General features: G+C 30.1%; 2 protein-coding genes across 2 annotated transcripts; both read right to left on the bottom strand.

Moving 5' to 3' along the window:
• Nucleotides 1-1667: 1667 nt before the first annotated feature.
• LOC129923412 (histone acetyltransferase KAT6A-like) lies at nt 1668-6513 on the bottom strand. Its single transcript, XM_056014284.1, has 8 exons — nt 6508-6513; nt 5886-5904; nt 5659-5691; nt 4986-5018; nt 4316-4348; nt 3645-3677; nt 2974-3006; nt 1668-2335 (listed from the first exon to the last, which is right to left on the bottom strand). Exons 1-8 carry the CDS (start codon nt 6511-6513, stop codon nt 2241-2243), a joined length of 285 nt encoding a protein of 94 aa, XP_055870259.1. The 3' UTR covers nt 1668-2240.
• Nucleotides 6514-6767: 254 nt separating this feature from the next.
• Nucleotides 6768-20303, bottom strand: LOC129923351 (uncharacterized). Its single transcript, XM_056013864.1, has 8 exons — nt 18321-20303; nt 12658-12690; nt 10360-10395; nt 9689-9721; nt 9016-9048; nt 8343-8375; nt 7673-7705; nt 6768-7034 (listed from the first exon to the last, which is right to left on the bottom strand). Exons 1-8 carry the CDS (start codon nt 18592-18594, stop codon nt 6940-6942), a joined length of 570 nt encoding a protein of 189 aa, XP_055869839.1. The 5' UTR covers nt 18595-20303; the 3' UTR covers nt 6768-6939.
• Nucleotides 20304-21273: the final 970 nt, after the last annotated feature.

The raw sequence follows: 21273 nt of genomic DNA, 5'->3' as shown, positions 1-21273 counted from the left end.
GTTATAGAATTAAAAGTAAATCATTTTATGGATCAAGCCTACAAAGGGAGGTAAATATATCATAAATTAAATCTGTACATTCCTATTTAAAATGAAAGCTAAAAGTAATTAATTACTTTATTTATTTAAAAACGAAAATTTATTATCCTTTTTTTGAAATATAATCAAGATATAATTTAAATATCTATTACAATCTTAGTAATTGACAAATGAAATATTATAATATTACAAAACCAGAACAGTAAGTACCAAATTAAAGATAAAAGGTTGATAAGTAAATCTCTTACCTGGTGATTTCGGGGTGACGGACCATCGCACCTCTACATTATTTAAATAAAATGTTAAAAAAATTATTTTATATATATATATATGTGTGTGTGTGTGTGTATTTATATAAGCATATCACACCTCCGGCTATTCTCTTTGGTTTGTTTTCATGCCTTATTTTGATAATTATAGCTTAAACATTCATTTAGTTTTTTAATCCAATAAACAAATGACAATTTAGCGATATACCTAAACTACTTTTAAGCCCCTGAAATATTGAATCAGTTGCAATAAAATGAAAGGGCTTGCTCTCAGTATCTTACTTTCTCTATCTCTCAGTTTCCCTAAAAAACTACTTTCGTTGTTTTAATTACAAACTTTTGCACCCTGTAATAATTCTAATTTTGTTATAGAATTAAAAGTAAATCATTTTATGGATCAAGCCTACAAAGGGAGGTAAATATATCATAAATTAAATCTGTACATTCCTATTTAAAATGAAAGCTAAAAGTAATTAATTACTTTATTTATTTAAAAACGAAAATTTATTATCCTTTTTTTAAAATATAATCAAAATATAATTTAAATATCTATTACAATCTTAGTAATTGACAAATGAAATATTATAATATTACAAAACCAGAACAGTAAGTACCATATTAAAGATATAAGGTTGATAAGTAAATCTCTTACCTGGTGGTTCCGGAGGGATGGCCCTTTGCACCTCTACAAAATTTAAATAAAATGTTAAAAAAATTATTTTATATATATATGTGTGTGTGTGTGTGTGTATTTATATAAGCATATCACACCTCCGGCTATTCTCTTTGGTTTGTTTTCATGCCTTATTTTGATAATTATAGCTTAAACATTCATTTAGTTTTTTAATCCAATAAACAAATGACAATTTAGCGATATACCTAAACTACTTTTAAGCCCCTGAAATATTGAATCAGTTGCAATAAAATGAAACGGCTTGCTCTCAGTATCTTACTTTCTCTATCTCTCAGTTTCCCTAAAAAACTACTTTCGTTGTTTTAATTACAAACTTTTGCACCCTGTAATAATTCTAATTTTGTTATAGAATTAAAAGTAAATCATTTTATGGATCAAGCCTACAAAGGGAGGTAAATATATCATAAATTAAATCTGTACATTCCTATTTAAAATGAAAGCTAAAAGTAATTAATTACTTTATTTATTTAAAAACGAAAACTTATTATCCTTTTTTTGAAATATAATCAAGATATAATTTAAATATCTATTACAATCTTAGTAATTGACAAATGAAATATTATAATATTACAAAACCAGAACAGTAAGTACCAAATTAAAGATATAAGGTTGATAAGTAAATCTCTTACCTGGTAGTTTCGGAGGGATGGCATCCTGCTCCTCTACAAAATTTAAATAAAATGTTAAAAAAATTATTTTATATATATATATGTGTGTGTGTGTGTGTATTTATATAAGCATATCACACCTCCGGCTATTCTCTTTGGTTTGTTTTCATGCCTTATTTTGATAATTATAGCTTAAACATTCATTTAGTTTTTTAATCCAATAAACAAATGACAATTTAGCGATATCCCTAAACTACTTTTAAGCCCCTGAAATATTGAATCAGTTGCAATAAAATGAAAGGGCTTGCTCTCAGTATCTTACTTTCTCTATCTCTCAGTTTCCCTAAAAAACTACTTTCGTTGTTTTAATTACAAACTTTTGCACCCTGTAATAATTCTAATTTTGTTATAGAATTAAAAGTAAATCATTTTATGGATAAAGCCTACAAAGGGAGGTAAATATATCATAAATTAAATCTGTACATTCCTATTTAAAATGAAAGCTAAAAGTAATTAATTACTTTATTTATTTAAAAACGAAAATTTATTATCCTTTTTTTGAAATATAATCAAGATATAATTTAAATATCTATTACAATCTTAGTAATTGACAAATGAAATATTATAATATTACAAAACCAGAACAGTAAGTACCAAATTAAAGATAAAAGGTTGATAAGTAAATCTCTTACCTGGTGATATCGGAGAGATGGCCCTCAGCACCTCTACAAAATTTAAATAAAATGTTAAAAAAATTATTTTATATATATATATGTGTGTGTGTGTGTGTATTTATATAAGCATATCACACCTCCGGCTATTCTCTTTGGTTTGTTTTCATGCCTTATTTTGATAATTATAGCTTAAACATTCATTTAGTTTTTTAATCCAATAAACAAATGACAATTTAGCGATATCCCTAAACTACTTTTAAGCCCCTGAAATATTGAATCAGTTGCAATAAAATGAAAGGGCTTGCTCTCAGTATCTTACTTTCTCTATCTCTCAGTTTCCCTAAAAAACTACTTTCGTTGTTTTAATTACAAACTTTTGCACCCTGTAATAATTCTAATTTTGTTATAGAATTAAAAGTAAATCATTTTATGGATCAAGCCTACAAAGGGAGGTAAATATATCATAAATTAAATCTGTACATTCCTATTTAAAATGAAAGCTAAAAGTAATTAATTACTTTATTTGTTTAAAAACGAAAATTTATTATCCTTTTTTTGAAATATAATCAAGATATAATTTAAATATCTATTACAATCTTAGTAATTGACAAATGAAATATTATAATATTACAAAACCAGAACAGTAAGTACCATATTAAAGATATAAGGTTGATAAGTAAATCTCTTACGTGGTGGTTTCGGAGGGTTGGCCCTTTGCACCTCTACAAAATTTAAATAAAATGTTAAAAAAATTATTTTATATATATATGTGTGTGTGTGTGTGTGTATTTATATAAGCATATCACACCTCCGGCTATTCTCTTTGGTTTGTTTTCATTCCTTATTTTAATAATTATAGCTTAAACATTCATTTAGTTTATTAATCCAATAAACAAATGACAATTTAGCGATATACCTAAACTACTTTTAAGCCCCTGAAATATTGAATCAGTTGCAATAAAATGAAAGGGCTTGCTCTCAGTATCTTACTTTCTCTATCTCTCAGTTTCCCTAAAAAACTACTTTCGTTGTTTTAATTACAAACTTTTGCACCCTGTAATAATTCTAATTTTGTTATAGAATTAAAAGTAAATCATTTTATGGATAAAGCCTACAAAGGGAGGTAAATATATCATAAATTAAATCTGTACATTCCTATTTAAAATGAAAGCTAAAAGTAATTAATTACTTTATTTATTTAAAAACGAAAATTTATTATCCTTTTTTTGAAATATAATCAAGATATAATTTAAATATCTATTACAATCTTAGTAATTGACAAATGAAATATTATAATATTACAAAACCAGAACAGTAAGTACCATATTAAAGATATAAGGTTGATAAGTAAATCTCTTACGTGGTGGTTTCGGAGGGTTGGCCCTTTGCACCTCTACAAAATTTAAATAAAATGTTAAAAAAATTATTTTATATATATATGTGTGTGTGTGTGTGTGTATTTATATAAGCATATCACACCTCCGGCTATTCTCTTTGGTTTGTTTTCATTCCTTATTTTAATAATTATAGCTTAAACATTCATTTAGTTTATTAATCCAATAAACAAATGACAATTTAGCGATATACCTAAACTACTTTTAAGCCCCTGAAATATTGAATCAGTTGCAATAAAATGAAAGGGCTTGCTCTCAGTATCTTACTTTCTCTATCTCTCAGTTTCCCTAAAAAACTACTTTCGTTGTTTTAATTACAAACTTTTGCACCCTGTAATAATTCTAATTTTGTTATAGAATTAAAAGTAAATCATTTTATGGATCAAGCCTACAAAGGGAGGTAAATATATCATAAATTAAATCTGTACATTCCTATTTAAAATGAAAGCTAAAAGTAATTAATTACTTTATTTATTTAAAAACGAAAACTTATTATCCTTTTTTTGAAATATAATCAAGATATAATTTAAATATCTATTAAAATCTTAGTAATTGACAAATGAAATATTATAATATTACAAAACCAGAACAGTAAGTACCAAATTAAAGATAAAAGGTTGATAAGTAAATCTCTTACCTGGTAGTTTCGGAGTGATGGCATCCTGCTCCTCTACAAAATTTAAATAAAATGTTAAAAAAATTATTTTATATATATATATGTGTGTGTGTGTGTGTATTTATATAAGCATATCACACCTCCGGCTATTCTCTTTGGTTTGTTTTCATGCCTTATTTTGATAATTATAGCTTAAACATTCATTTAGTTTTTTAATCCAATAAACAAATGACAATTTAGCGATATCCCTAAACTACTTTTAAGCCCCTGAAATATTGAATCAGTTGCAATAAAATGAAAGGGCTTGCTCTCAGTATCTTACTTTCTCTATCTCTCAGTTTCCCTAAAAAACTACTTTCGTTGTTTTAATTACAAACTTTTGCACCCTGTAATAATTCTAATTTTGTTATAGAATTAAAAGTAAATCATTTTATGGATAAAGCCTACAAAGGGAGGTAAATATATCATAAATTAAATCTGTACATTCCTATTTAAAATGAAAGCTAAAAGTAATTAATTACTTTATTTATTTAAAAACGAAAATTTATTATCCTTTTTTGAAATATAATCAAGATATAATTTAAATATCTATTACAATCTTAGTAATTGACAAATGAAATATTATAATATTACAAAACCAGAACAGTAAGTACCATATTAAAGATATAAGGTTGATAAGTAAATCTCTTACCTGGTGATTTCGGAGAGATGGCCCTCAACACCTCTACAAAATTTAAATAAAATGTTAAAAAAATTATTTTATATATATATATATGTGTGTGTGTGTGTGTATTTATATAAGCATATCACACCTCCGGCTATTCTCTTTGGTTTGTTTTCATGCCTTATTTTGATAATTATAGCTTAAACATTCATTTAGTTTTTTAATCCAATAAACAAATGACAATTTAGCGATATCCCTAAACTACTTTTAAGCCCCTGAAATATTGAATCAGTTGCAATAAAATGAAAGGGCTTGCTCTCAGTATCTTACTTTCTCTATCTCTCAGTTTCCCTAAAAAACTACTTTCGTTGTTTTAATTACAAACTTTTGCACCCTGTAATAATTCTAATTTTGTTATAGAATTAAAAGTAAATCATTTTATGGATCAAGCCTACAAAGGGAGGTAAATATATCATAAATTAAATCTGTACATTCCTATTTAAAATGAAAGCTAAAAGTAATTAATTACTTTATTTATTTAAAAACGAAAATTTATTATCCTTTTTTTGAAATATAATCAAGATATAATTTAAATATCTATTACAATCTTAGTAATTGACAAATGAAATATTATAATATTACAAAACCAGAACAGTAAGTACCAAATTAAAGATAAAAGGTTGATAAGTAAATCTCTTACCTGGTGGATACGGAGGGAAGCACCGTTGCAACGCTACAAAATTTAAATAAAATGTTAAAAAAATTATTTTATATATATATATGTGTGTGTGTGTGTGTATTTATATAAGCATATCACACCTCCGGCTATTCTCTTTGGTTTGTTTTCATGCCTTATTTTGATAATTATAGCTTAAACATTCATTTAGTTTTTTAATCCAATAAACAAATGACAATTTAGCGATATACCTAAACTACTTTTAAGCCCCTGAAATATTGAATCAATTGCAATAAAATGAAAGGGCTTGCTCTCAGTATCTTACTTTCTCTATCTCTCAGTTTCCCTAAAAAACTACTTTCGTTGTTTTAATTACAAACTTTTGCACCCTGTAATAATTCTAATTTTGTTATAGAATTAAAAGTAAATCATTTTATGGATAAAGCCTACAAAGGGAGGTAAATATATCATAAATTAAATCTGTACATTCCTATTTAAAATGAAAGCTAAAAGTAATTAATTGCTTTATTTATTTAAAAACGAAAATTTATTATCCTTTTTTGGAAATATAATCAAGATATAATTTAAATATCTATTACAATCTTAGTAATTGACAAATGAAATATTATAATATTACAAAACCAGAACAGTAAGTACCAAATTAAAGATAAAAGGTTGATAAGTAAATCTCTTACCTGGTGGTTTCGGAGGGAAGCCTCGTTGCACCCCTACAAAATTTAAATAAAATGTTAAAAAATTATTTTATATATATATATATGTGTGTGTGTGTGTGTATTTATATAAGCATATCACACCTCCGGCTATTCTCTTTGGTTTGTTTTCATGCCTTATTTTGATAATTATAGCTTAAACATTCATTTAGTTTTTTAATCCAATAAACAAATGACAATTTAGCGATATACCTAAACTACTTTTAAGCCCCTGAAATATTGAATCAATTGCAATAAAATGAAAGGGCTTGCTCTCAGTATCTTACTTTCTCTATCTCTCAGTTTCCCTAAAAAACTACTTTCGTTGTTTTAATTACAAACTTTTGCACCCTGTAATAATTCTAATTTTGTTATAGAATTAAAAGTAAATCATTTTATGGATAAAGCCTACAAAGGGAGGTAAATATATCATAAATTAAATCTGTACATTCCTATTTAAAATGAAAGCTAAAAGTAATTAATTACTTTATTTATTTAAAAACGAAAATTTATTATCCTTTTTTTGAAATATAATCAAGATATAATTTAAATATCTATTACAATCTTAGTAATTGACAAATGAAATATTATAATATTACAAAACCAGAACAGTAAGTACCATATTAAAGATATAAGGTTGATAAGTAAATCTCTTACCTGGTGGTTTCGGAGGGATGGCCCTTTGCACCTCTACAAAATTTAAATAAAATGTTAAAAAAATTATTTTATATATATATGTGTGTGTGTGTGTGTGTATTTATATAAGCATATCACACCTCCGGCTATTCTCTTTGGTTTGTTTTCATGCCTTATTTTGATAATTATAGCTTAAACATTCATTTAGTTTTTTAATCCAATAAACAAATGACAATTTAGCGATATACCTAAACTACTTTTAAGCCCCTGAAATATTGAATCAGTTGCAATAAAATGAAAGGGCTTGCTCTCAGTATCTTACTTTCTCTATCTCTCAGTTTCCCTAAAAAACTACTTTCGTTGTTTTAATTACAAACTTTTGCACCCTGTAATAATTCTAATTTTGTTATAGAATTAAAAGTAAATCATTTTATGGATCAAGCCTACAAAGGGAGGTAAATATATCATAAATTAAATCTGTACATTCCTATTTAAAATGAAAGCTAAAAGTAATTAATTACTTTATTTATTTAAAAACGAAAACTTATTATCCTTTTTTTGAAATATAATCAAGATATAATTTAAATATCTATTACAATCTTAGTAATTGACAAATGAAATATTATAATATTACAAAACCAGAACAGTAAGTACCAAATTAAAGATATAAGGTTGATAAGTAAATCTCTTACCTGGTAGTTTCGGAGGGATGGCATCCTGCTCCTCTACAAAATTTAAATAAAATGTTAAAAAAATTATTTTATATATATATATGTGTGTGTGTGTGTGTATTTATATAAGCATATCACACCTCCGGCTATTCTCTTTGGTTTGTTTTCATGCCTTATTTTGATAATTATAGCTTAAACATTCATTTAGTTTTTTAATCCAATAAACAAATGACAATTTAGCGATATCCCTAAACTACTTTTAAGCCCCTGAAATATTGAATCAGTTGCAATAAAATGAAAGGGCTTGCTCTCAGTATCTTACTTTCTCTATCTCTCAGTTTCCCTAAAAAACTACTTTCGTTGTTTTAATTACAAACTTTTGCACCCTGTAATAATTCTAATTTTGTTATAGAATTAAAAGTAAATCATTTTATGGATAAAGCCTACAAAGGGAGGTAAATATATCATAAATTAAATCTGTACATTCCTATTTAAAATGAAAGCTAAAAGTAATTAATTACTTTATTTATTTAAAAACGAAAATTTATTATCCTTTTTTGAAATATAATCAAGATATAATTTAAATATCTATTACAATCTTAGTAATTGACAAATGAAATATTATAATATTACAAAACCAGAACAGTAAGTACCATATTAAAGATATAAGGTTGATAAGTAAATCTCTTACCTGGTGATTTCGGAGAGATGGCCCTTAACACCTCTACAAAATTTAAATAAAATGTTAAAAAAATTATTTTATATATATATATATGTGTGTGTGTGTGTGTATTTATATAAGCATATCACACCTCCGGCTATTCTCTTTGGTTTGTTTTCATGCCTTATTTTGATAATTATAGCTTAAACATTCATTTAGTTTTTTAATCCAATAAACAAATGACAATATAGCGATATACCTAAACTACTTTTAAGCCCCTGAAATATTGAATCAATTGCAATAAAATGAAAGGGCTTGCTCTCAGTATCTTACTTTCTCTATCTCTCAGTTTCCCTAAAAAACTACTTTCGTTGTTTTAATTACAAACTTTTGCACCCTGTAATAATTCTAATTTTGTTATAGAATTAAAAGTAAATCATTTTATGGATAAAGCCTACAAAGGGAGGTAAATATATCATAAATTAAATCTGTACATTCCTATTTAAAATGAAAGCTAAAAGTAATTAATTACTTTATTTATTTAAAAACGAAAATTTATTATCCTTTTTTTGAAATATAATCAAGATATAATTTAAATATCTATTACAATCTTAGTAATTGACAAATGAAATATTATAATATTACAAAACCAGAACAGTAAGTACCATATTAAAGATAAAAGGTTGATAAGTAAATCTCTTACCTGGTGATTTCGGAGAGATGGCCCGCAGCACCTCTACAAAATTTAAATAAAATGTTAAAAAAATTATTTTATATATATATATATGTGTGTGTGTGTGTGTATTTATATAAGCATATCACACCTCCGGCTATTCTCTTTGGTTTGTTTTCATGCCTTATTTTGATAATTATAGCTTAAACATTCATTTAGTTTTTTAATCCAATAAACAAATGACAATTTAGCGATATCCCTAAACTACTTTTAAGCCCCTGAAATATTGAATCAGTTGCAATAAAATGAAAGGGCTTGCTCTCAGTATCTTACTTTCTCTATCTCTCAGTTTCCCTAAAAAACTACTTTCGTTGTTTTAATTACAAACTTTTGCACCCTGTAATAATTCTAATTTTGTTATAGAATTAAAAGTAAATCATTTTATGGATAAAGCCTACAAAGGGAGGTAAATATATCATAAATTAAATCTGTACATTCCTATTTAAAATGAAAGCTAAAAGTAATTAATTACTTTATTTATTTAAAAACGAAAATTTATTATCCTTTTTTTGAAATATAATCAAGATATAATTTAAATATCTATTACAATCTTAGTAATTGACAAATGAAATATTATAATATTACAAAACCAGAACAGTAAGTACCATATTAAAGATATAAGGTTGATAAGTAAATCTCTTACCTCGTAATCTCGGTAGTGAGGTACCCAGGAAGTCTACAAAATTTAAATAAAATGTTAAAAAAATTATTTTATATATATATATGTGTGTGTGTGTGTGTATTTATATAAGCATATCACACCTCCGGCTTTTCTCTTTGGTTTGTTTTCATGCCTTATTTTGATAATTATAGCTTAAACATTCATTTAGTTTTTTAATCCAATAAACAAATGACAATTTAGCGATATACCTAAACTACTTTTAAGCCCCTGAAATATTGAATCAGTTGCAATAAAATGAAAGGGCTTGCTCTCAGTATCTTACTTTCTCTATCTCTCAGTTTCCCTAAAAAACTACTTTCGTTGTTTTAATTACAAACTTTTGCACCCTGTAATAATTCTAATTTTGTTATAGAATTAAAAGTAAATCATTTTATGGATCAAGCCTACAAAGGGAGGTAAATATATCATAAATTAAATCTGTACATTGCTATTTAAAATGAAAGCTAAAAGTAATTAATTACTTTATTTATTTAAAAACGAAAATTTATTATCCTTTTTTTGAAATATAATCAAGATATAATTTAAATATCTATTACAATCTTAGTAATTGACAAATGAAATATTATAATATTACAAAACCAGAACAGTAAGTACCAAATCAATGATATAAGGTTGATAAGTAAATCTCTTACCTACGGTAGTCATGAGTCGAATCGATGGTGACTCTACTAAATTTAAATAAAATGTTAAAAAAATTATTATATTATATTTTCTGTATATATATATATATATATATATATATATATATATATATATATATATATAGATAGATAAAAAAATTATTATATTATATTTTATATTATATTTATTATTATATTATATTATATTATATTTATATTATATTATATTATATTTTATATATATATATATATATATATATATATATATATATGTGTGTGTGTGTGTGTGTATTTATATAAGCATATCACACCTCCGACTATTCCCTTTGGTTTGTTTTCAGGCCTTATTTTGATAACTATAGCTGAAACATTCATTTCTTTTTTTAATCCAATAAACAAACGCGCTTTAGCAATATCCCTAAACTACTTTTAAGCCCCTGAAATATTAAATCAGTTGCAATAAAATGAAAGGGCTGGCTCTCAGTTTCCTACTTTCTCTATCTCTCAGTTTCCCTAAAAAACTACTTTCGTTGTTTTTATGTTCACCTTTTGCACCCTGTAATAATTCTAATTTTGTTATAGAATTAAAAGCAGTGGGTACTGAGTCACATAGGTGTTACTGGCAACACAATCGCAGACTCTTTGGCCCACCAGGGAGGGCAAATTCTACCCACTGATCAGGCTGTAAGCTTTCATCAAGCCCTGGCTATAATACAAAAAACAGAAATGGAAAAGTGGTTTGAGTGCTGGGACAAGTCCCAAAAAGCCCGTGGAGTCTGGGAGCGCATGAGGCGCCCTGACCGCACTTCCCCGTGGTGGAGGCTGTCCAGGCCTGAGCAAGCTATTATAGCACAGTGCAGGACAGGCCACTGTCCTGTTGGCTCATATTTCTCGCGGCTATGGCCAAATTTCGATTCACGGTGCCCTCGCTGCGGGGAAGAAGAGGAAACCGTGCCTCATATTCTGTTTGACTGCCCCAGACTTGCTGATCTCCGTCTCGACAGGTCTGGGAAACCCAAAATTCTCGACCTGTATGGCGACATTTATGCACTACGCAAGACAGCAGGGTTTCTGTCCAGGGCTTTTGCAAGAGAGGATTTGAGCCTCTCAAGCCCTCACTCTAATGGAGTTTGATGATGATGATGATGATGATAGAATTAAAAGTAAATCATTTTATGGTCAAGCATACGAAGGGATGTAAATATATCATAAATTAAATGCATACATTCACATTTAAAATGAAAGCTAAAATTAACTAATTTGTTAATTTATTTATAAACATTGATTGATTTTCCTTTTTTTTTTAAATATAATCAAGATATAATTTAAATATTTATTTCAATCTTAGTATTTGACAAAAAAAATATTATAATATTACAAAACCAGAACAGTAAGTACCAAATTAAAAATATAATGTTGATAAATAAATTGCATACTCAGACGTATAGATCCTATACTGACATCGATATCTTATATGTATATATATATATATATATATATATATATATATATATATCTTATATGTATATATATATATATATCTATATCTATATATATATATATATCTATATCTATATTTGAAATATCTCTAACAATGGGGATATTTGACAAAATAATTTATCATATTACAAAACCTGGATAGTTACTACTAGAAGAAAGATATAAATTGATCAATAACTTCCATACGCAACCGCTAATCAGTACCCCACCCAAGAATGGCCGAAATATAAAATATAAATTTTAAATAGTAATAAATAACATCTGTCTGTATATACATGTAGGTACATATGTATATGTATACTAGCATTTCATACCACCGCTACTACATTTGATTTGTTTCCATGCTTTATACTTATTATCAAGGCCGGAACATTACCTAATTTCTTTTCAATATACAATAAACAAACCACCTTTTAACGATACTCCTAGTATACATTTAAGTCCGTTAAATATTGTATTGGTTGCAATGAAATAGAACGTCCTGATCTCTTTTTATTGCCTTCTCTAACTCTCAGTTTCTCTGAAAAACCTCTTTTTTTTTGTTATCTTTTCCAACCTTTTTTCACCCTTAAATAATTCTTTTTTTTTTTAGATTTTAAAATTACTGTAACATTTAAAATTAAACTAAAATTAAGCTTATTTGTGAAATGTATTTCTAATCAAAAACTGACATTTTTCCATTTTTAAATATATCCAAGATATATTTGAAATATCTATAACAATTGTAATAATTGAAAAACAAAAATATCATATTACAAAACTAGGACAGTACCTACTAGAAGATATAACACTAAGAAATAAATTGCATACCCATGCCCGACGATTTTATCGCTTTAGTCAGGTCTGAAAAATTGAAAATAAATTTGTAAAATAAAAAAAATAATATGTGTGTGTAATGTGTATATATATGTATATATAGTATATATAGTATTATATACTCTACCATTTCACATCACCTGCTACTTTCTTTAAGCTTTGTACTGATTATTAAAGCCTGAACATTCCCTTATTGCTTTTTGTGACCTAGTACTATCTTATCTTATTTTATATAATGCAGACGTTACTTCAAAAAAGAAGTCGATTACGTCCTACGCAGCATGCATTAAGTCATGTATATTAACCAATGACTTAAACTCTGCCAAGTCACTGGTTATCCTTGCTAGCTCAGGCAACCCTTTCCATGCTCTAATCGCGCTAGGGAAGAAGGAGCTTTTGTACAAATTTGTCCTAGCCTATGGAACGAGGAATGTGCCTTTTTCTTTGTGTCTTCCTGAGTATTTTATTAAATTTTGTTTTTGTATTTGAAGATAATGATTCGGTGTTTTATGTTTGATTGCTACTTTACTTTTAAGTCTTCTATCCAGAAGACTTTCTAAATTTAGTGATTTACTAAAGGTCGTGTTACTCTAGTTAAATGTGAATATTCGTTTGTTATTAATCTCACTGCTCTAATTTGTGTCTCTTCCGGTTTCTTAATGTTTTCTTGAGTTGAAGGGGTCCCAAACAGAGGATGCATAATCTATTATTGGCCTAACCAAGATTAAATAACATTTTAGTTTTATGTTCTTATTTAACGATACCCCTGTAATACTTTAAAGTCCGTGAAATATTGTATCTGTTACAATGAAATAAAACGGCTCGCTCTCTTTTTCTTGCTTTCTTTATATCTCATGTAGCGTAGAAGACTGTACAATATCTGTCTATTTACAGTTAGCTATACTTCGTTGCAATTCATCTCTTCTCAACTTGCATCGAGCCGTATTCCACAGAACAGACCACCAACACACTTCCCAGTGTCGCTCCAGGTCTCCCGAAGCTGAACCAAGTCGTACTCAAGTCTACCAAATCAGAGCCGTACACGTCTTACATCGAGTGTATCGACTGTAACGGCTCAAGTCCACTGTAGTACGCTGTATAGACTTTAACGACAGTAGTCCACTCCAGTTAACTCTACCCTAGTTAACTTGCATCGAGTCGTACACATCTCTCTTCTACAGTCTCGCACAGTAGACAACAGTACAATATCTGTCAGTTTAAAGTTAGCTATACTTCGCTGCAATTCATCTCTTCTCAACTTGCATCGAGCCGTATTCCACAGAACAGACCACCATGCATAGGGTTAGGGTTTAATGGGCGTTAGGGTTTGGAAAAAAATCGCACCCCCCCCCCCACACTCCAAAGTTCTGGATTTGCTTGTATTTGAAACACAAATTTGAAGGTTAATTTTTTAAATAATGAAATCAATAGACTATATTTTGCATTTTTGTGTGTCAAAGTAAAAAAAAAACTATCTGTGCAAAGTTTAGTTTTTACAATTAGATCTAGATTTAGATTCGTTCGATCTAGTCTCGTGTAAACATGGCCTACATTCATGAAATAGTAATACTTTCATAGAGTTGGGCAATTTTTTTATGGTCTTAATTTTATTTTAGGGCTACTATACATACGTTACGGTTCCAGTTGGTACCCAAGGAACATTTATGCCAAGTTTTATCAAGATTGGTCAAATGGTTTCCATTAGGAACATGTATACATATACACCCATACATACATACGCCATATATGTACATCTATACTATAAAGTAGAAAGTAAGGCGTATGTATGTATGTATGTTCTGCATAAAAATCAAAACCGTTTGACCAATCTTGATTAAGCTTGACATAAATGTTCCTTAGGTCGTGGCGGAGACAGTAGTGTATGTTTGATGTCCTTTCTACAGTGGAACCGGACGGGGGGGGGGGGGGTGAAGGGCTAAAATAAAATAAAATACCTAAATTTATCTCTATTAAAGACCGAAACTCTTTTACAAATCTTTTACATAACATTTGCATGCAGTATTTTCGTCAGCAGTGCACTAATTCAACTGTAACAGGATACTCAACGATAAGATGAACAACTTCATGAGTCATATTATTTTGCTATTGTACCAAGTAACATTCCTCAACCCTAGGTAGACGACCAATGGACGAATAACTAGCTGGAATATACAGCTTTTTTACCTTTACATCCCTGGCATGCTACCCTGCCTCATAGTGGCGCCCGGGTGGAAACGATCGTAGGAGGAAACGATTAGGCTAAAGGGTAGCAAAATAAGACTCCCGTGGTGCCTACGGGGGTGCGAGAGCCTCGCCTCATTGCCCTGTGCGGAGTTGTAAAAAAGCTCCCACAACCTTGTCACAATGCAGGCGCCGTTCCTCAAGGGGCCGTTACATAAATGGCGTGTCCTGCACGGTTAGCCTGGTATAGCAAAGGAAAATGGCAGGGGTCCCGATGCACGCGGTCTCTGGCCGCGAGTCTGACACCCCGCCAGACAAAACAGTGTACACTGTTCTCATTCAGGCCGGTGAAAGGGAGCTCTTATTCGCTTTTTGCTGGCCTAGAGTTCCAAGAGCCGGCACTATCTTAGACAATAAATTAAATTTTACTGCAAATACTGATCATATCAGCAAAAAGGCAGCAAATACGATTATATAAAATAAATGCCCTCACTCAATGTTAGCGAAAAAGACTTGACGATGTTTTATCACGATCACATACAGTAACTTACGTTTATCGAACAAGTTAAGCTCATTCGCCGACATTTTTTATGTTTGAATTTGTGTATCTCCGTTAAAATTAGACCTAGAAAAAAAACGATTATATCTATGAACATTTCTTAAAAAGTAGACATGTTTTATTCTATTACTACTCATAGTTAAACTTATATTTGATGTTAACTTGGGTCAGGTTGATGATTTCAGAAGCTTAAATTATCGAACACTTTTTTACCTTTATCTTATCTTATCGAACATATTAAGAACTTATCGAACACATGAGAAGTATGGTGTTTTAAAAGTTATAATCTTAAAATTTTGTGAAAAGTATGGTGTTTCAAAAGTGTTATAATCTATATTTTTTTTTTTATTTATATCATTTTCTTTTTACGCCATGTCAAGACAGACAGATTTTAGTCATTTTCACATGGTCCACATCGAAGGAATCTATAATCTATCACTGATCAGCTCTGCTTAGAAACTGACGGTGCTAAGCCCAGTAACGCATTACCGTAGTACTTATTTAGGTCGAAGCTATTTTGAGACATTAGGCCATTAATAAATTAAATCCAGATATTATCTATTTAATGGAGAGCCTAATAAGCTTTGGTAGCCAATAGATAATCCTCCCCAAGTCATTGCAGGACACAACAGTTTACTTGGTTGACCTTAAAACAAAACATACGGTACGCGGCCCTACGTAACTAGCCGCCGATTTAGCACGCTCAGTGTATGTAACAGCCCAAAAGTCAGTGCTAGATATTTTTCGATCTGGGCGGGGAAGGGGGGGGGTACTGAAAAGTTATGGTAGCTTGCGAGCTGTGTTACCTATAGATGTAGATAAATCCGCCCTCCCTAAACCACCTGGTTGACTAAAAAAAAAAACACCGTATTTTAGAGCACGCTTAGTATTTGTCACACACACACAAACAACATATCTATATATCTATCACGCCTAGTGTTTGTGACCTAATTAGCGGCTTGACCTTAGGTACTCGAATGATGGCTCCTCCCCCTTTCCCCTCAACATTGTTCTTACTACAACTTGAACAATGTTTTGGGGCTGCGTTGGTGGCCTGGTTTACACCTGTGTGTTGGGCTGTCAATGACCATTTTTTTTTTGTTGTGTGTTAGTCTGGTGGCTGCGTTTGGATTGAGTCTTGAAATTTACGTTGTTACTTTGCACTGAAAAAGTGTGAATGTTGGAGAGTGGAATTGCGTAAGAAGAAAGCGCGGGTAAGGGGTGTAGGCAGAATAAGAGAGTGGTTAAATGTGTTATTGTTATTATTTTGTGTATTTGTGATGTTTCAAAGGAGTGTCTTTGTAGCGCATTATGAGCTTTATCATACTTTATGGCAAAAAAAATAAATATAAATATATAATTTTATAGACCAGGCGCCACACGTCTAGATCGAGAAGCACAACTGACAATGTATTTGAGGCTGACGTCACATTTTAATGGTCGATCAATTATTGATGATCTCTTGATACAGTGTCTGGACTGTTTCTTCCCCCCCCCCCTTTTTTTTTTCACCTACCAAAGACATTTTTATTTCAAAATACCATATCTACATTGTATACCTCCACCTTAGCCCTTTCGTTTTATTAATATCTCTTCACATCAAGCACATGCGCTAGGTATTTGTTTATAACACATAATTCAGAAGTTAATAGAATATGGGGCATCTGAAAAAAAAAAACACAACTGGATAATTCTAAATTCATTGTTCCTGTGTTATATTCTATATTCCTTGCACCTATGGTATAACAACGTTACGATGATAATAGCATCAAACTATATGTGTCATAAAATCAAGCAATTATAATGGGTACAATTAGTGCATATCGATGTAAATCTATTTACTTAGAAAAATATAGCACATTTACGGTAAACCACAAATAGCTGATACAAATTGTAACACATGGGTAATTTATATATGTACTTTGCATTACATTATTTTAAAAAATAACAATTAAAAAATATAAAATTTAAATATTTTGTGTTCTTTGGGTTATATCCCTTTGATGTTTATTTTTAACATTAAAATGGCGTTCGATATCTTACGAAGCTGAGATTGCTTATATAAAAACTGCTATTATCGAACACCCCCTTTTTAAACCTCAATTTTCATGTTTAGGTAGCAAAGGACACTTTCGAGAAAATTGTTGCAAATATTTCTCAGCCTAATTAGAAGCGTATTATATAGGTTTTGTTGAGCTGAACATCATTGGCATTAAAAAATACCCTTAACCCGAGACTCACTTCACTCTTCCCAAGAGGTCAAAAAATGTGAAATTTTTATACCAATATTACCAATGCACTTTGAATATAAGTAAAAAAAATTATCCTCGGGTGAAAATGAAACTAAATATAACTAAAGTATAAAGAAATGGACGATGCACAATAGGAATGGACTAGTTTCGTCATAATCATCGAAATAAAGGAGAATTTTTAAAAATACAATGGGGTGTTCGATAATTCCCTTAAAACGAAGGTGTTCGATAGATGTAAGTTACTCTATATAATATTGTAAGTGTTAATATCATTGCCTGGTATGGCAATTTGAACATTAAAAATAAAAATAAGCTTCATAAAATCGCAAATGCTGCTGCAACAAACAAACCCCATTTGTGCATCTGTTTGAGAAAAACATTCATAAGAAACCTAAAAAGATTTTTGAAAAAAAAAAATATGGTAGGCCTATATGGGTCAGGATTTTGTGATTTTACCATCTGAAAAGAAATACAGGACACCTTCTGTAAGTCCGATATTAGTTAGTTCCCTTACTCTACAATTAAATCAATCCCTAATTATTAGCAGTAAATTATCCATTTTTATCTTGACTCTCTCTCTCTCTCTCTCTCGTGAATTCTTTCTGTTCATTAAATAAAATAGATTTTTCATATACTAACAAGGTTAAAAAAAATGATTTGTCTACCTTGCTCTTGGAGTTTATCCAGAACATGTTTGTATTTTGGTTCTAGCGATTTCAAAAAAGAGTTTAATACATATTCAGAGCTGCTATTTAATATTATATTGACAAGATCGCTATTCCTGACAATATTTGATTTTATATCAACAATACGTGTTCTATCACTCGATGATATGGCTTCACTTTCAACTAAACGGTCAACCAGTTCTAGAGCGTCGATCTCATTTGTAACAAAAGTATAGTTTCTCTCTAAACACTCTTTATCTACAACTTTGGACATTGTTAAGCAAATTGTATTCTAACTGTTTATCGCTACTAGAGTACTAGTCTGAAATGTAAACATAAACAATAATTTGTGAAAACAAAGTCTGCCTAAATATTGTCCATTAGTTTCCTTAAAGCGTTTAAAAGTTATAACGGAAATTTCCGGTGTCGTCACTAAAATGTCTACCAATATTTTAACACCGTTGACATAATAGCCAGGAAATGGGTTTTAAAAAAAATCTACTAACGCAGAATTATTTTATTTAGAACTGAGATAACTCCCAATGGGGTCAGAATAGGCTAGTTCATTACTTCTAGTGCTCTAGCAGGATATAGGGCTGTAAGGCAAAGTGCTAAATATATTCTGTACAAATTAAATAGTAGGGCAGATCTTGCAAATGTGGCACCGACAAATTGTTTCTTTTTTATATAATTTGGAGCAAATTTGGTACAAACTGGCGAAGTGTGGTATTTTCAATATTGTGCAGATTTTAATTGTTTCTACTGACTGCGTCTACCACAAGGAATCTCGTTTTCGATTACGCATATGCTCCTAAACGTCATATAGTCATATACTATCTCGCTTTTTTTGGAAGATTTTATCCACTTCTCTTATCAGTAGTAGACGCCTTGGCTGGCTTGTATACGTTAACAGAGTGCAACAAGGTCAATTCAGACAAGACATTCTGTATGGTGGCCTAACAGAAGACAGGAAAGCTGCATGTCACCCATTTATTTTTAAAATATACTGATGTACATGAAGCTCTTCGAAAATAACACCAACAGTTGGGAAAATAAATCAATGAATAGCTCCCTCTGGAGAGCAAGCAGAAATGAAGGGGGTCATGGTCATGTATTGCAGATTGGCGTACACTCAAGAAGTAGAATGAAGGTGAAAATACTGCAGCGTCTGGTAATTACAGATGCTCAACCTGGGACTACACTAAGCTGCAATAAACTTTCAACAAACATTCTTATCATAAAAAGACATTAAACAACCAGTTGATGACCTCTGGAATTTCATTAAAAATTATCGTAAAAACATTATAGAAAATCATATACCAACTAAATACATGTGAAACAAAATAAATACTTGTTTAATAATAGATTTTTTTTTAATTTGTAAACAGAAGGAAAACCTATATAGAAAATTTAAAGAAACTAAGGCAGAAAGAGTTTACAAAAAGTATATTAAAATTAAACACCTAACCCAAAAAGTAAGCAGACAGCTGCATATACACATGTATCCTTCATATCCACAACAACCTTCATTCTAAAAAAAAACTTAAAATTTCCAGACCTACAGACCTACAATCAAATAATGGTACATCCTTTGGAGCCTCTTACCTACGTCCAATTTCTATAAGCAACTTAAGACTGTATTAATTCGGCTTGTTTCACTGTCAATTAGCGTAGGTCTATATAATACTATCTTCTCTTCTCTTAAATTCGTGGTTGCTAAGCCGCAAAATATAAGATGTTTATATGAAACGATGATCATCTGTTCTGCTGAAATATCTTATAGCTTCTATAAAATTAAAAGGGCAAGTCGTGGATGAAGGGTAAAGCGCATGGCTTTCGAACCGAGGGGTTTCGGGTTTGAATCTCGGTGAAGACTTGGATTTTTAAATTCCGTATTATAAGTTTGGTCTGTCATGTGCTGGCCACCATCGACCAAAGAAACATGTGACTTTTTACTTTATCTTCCAAACAGATCGCAAGTTCTGAAATTGGTATTTAACTTACTTTATACAATTAGAAAGTCAGCTGCGCCTCATAGACGCTGTTTGGCAAAGCAAATTGAGTTATACTGATACATTACAGACATATTCAATAACAGGTGTCAATAAAAAAAATAAAAGAAAAAAAGCTTTGTCTTTATTTCAATAATTTTCAAAAAGTTAGCCAAGATTGCTTTTTCAACAGTTGTAGCTCCCAAATCCCAAATCAATGATACAGGCGAAGATTTTCTTATGATTTCAAATTTTTTAAAGCAATCCTTTTAGTCGTATTCTATAAACTCGGAAACATGGGTGTTGTCTCCCTTTGTACATATCTATAAATTGAGAGAGTTATTTGGGACTTCATTTTAAACCAGGGGTTCTCAACCTGTGGGTCGAGACCCCCTTGTGGGTCGATTGACCATTTGCCAGGGGTCGCCTAAGACTATCGAAAATATGGATTGCTATTGCCTACTCTTCTATTGCTGTGTGGGTGTAAGGAGAGGGGGGTCGAGGCAGAGTGGGGGATTGTAAAAAGGGGTCGCCGAGCTAAAAAGGTTGAGAACCGCTGTTCTCACATTCATTGGAGCAGCTATATCGGCTTTTCAAAGTACTTCGTTTTTAAATGTTTAAATTGACACTTGCAACAAAAAAAAAGCAACTCACTCTCTTTTTAAAGAAATTTACAACTTGAATGGGTAAACGCGTGAGACGTAGTTTCTCTTTTGAAAAAAAAAACGTATGTAATTTATAAGATAGATAAATCTCTTCGTTGTTTTTATTTTAATGTAATGTAAAATTTAATCAGCGATCGGACCCCAAGATGACCTGGTAACTATTGTAACGAAACGCAATCTTAAAATATATGGCCATATTGCAAGATCTACGGGGCTCGCAAAGACCTTCCTTCAGGGAACAGTACCAGGAAAAAGAAGAAGAGGCAGACAGAGAAAGCGATGGGAGACAACATAAAA

This window comes from Biomphalaria glabrata, chromosome 16 (genome assembly GCF_947242115.1).
Source record: "Biomphalaria glabrata chromosome 16, xgBioGlab47.1, whole genome shotgun sequence".
In the NCBI taxonomy this organism is placed as follows: domain Eukaryota; kingdom Metazoa; phylum Mollusca; class Gastropoda; family Planorbidae; genus Biomphalaria; species Biomphalaria glabrata.
Note: the sequence above shows the minus strand (reverse complement) of the source record. Positions and strands in the feature narration are given on the sequence as shown.

Coding starts and splice junctions, on each gene's coding strand:
- LOC129923412 (XM_056014284.1), bottom strand. Junction 3,678..4,315: donor CATCACTCCGAAACTACCAG/GTAAGAGATTTA, acceptor TAAATTTTGTAG/AGGTGCAAAGGGCCAACCCT. Junction 3,007..3,644: donor CAACCCTCCGAAACCACCAC/GTAAGAGATTTA, acceptor TAAATTTTGTAG/AGGTGCAAAGGGCCAACCCT.
- LOC129923351 (XM_056013864.1), bottom strand. CDS start 18,594: ATGTCCAAAGTTGTAGATAAAGAGTGTTTAGAGAGAAACTATACTTTT. Junction 9,722..10,359: donor TCGACTCATGACTACCGTAG/GTAAGAGATTTA, acceptor TAAATTTTGTAG/ACTTCCTGGGTACCTCACTA. Junction 9,049..9,688: donor CTCACTACCGAGATTACGAG/GTAAGAGATTTA, acceptor TAAATTTTGTAG/AGGTGCTGCGGGCCATCTCT.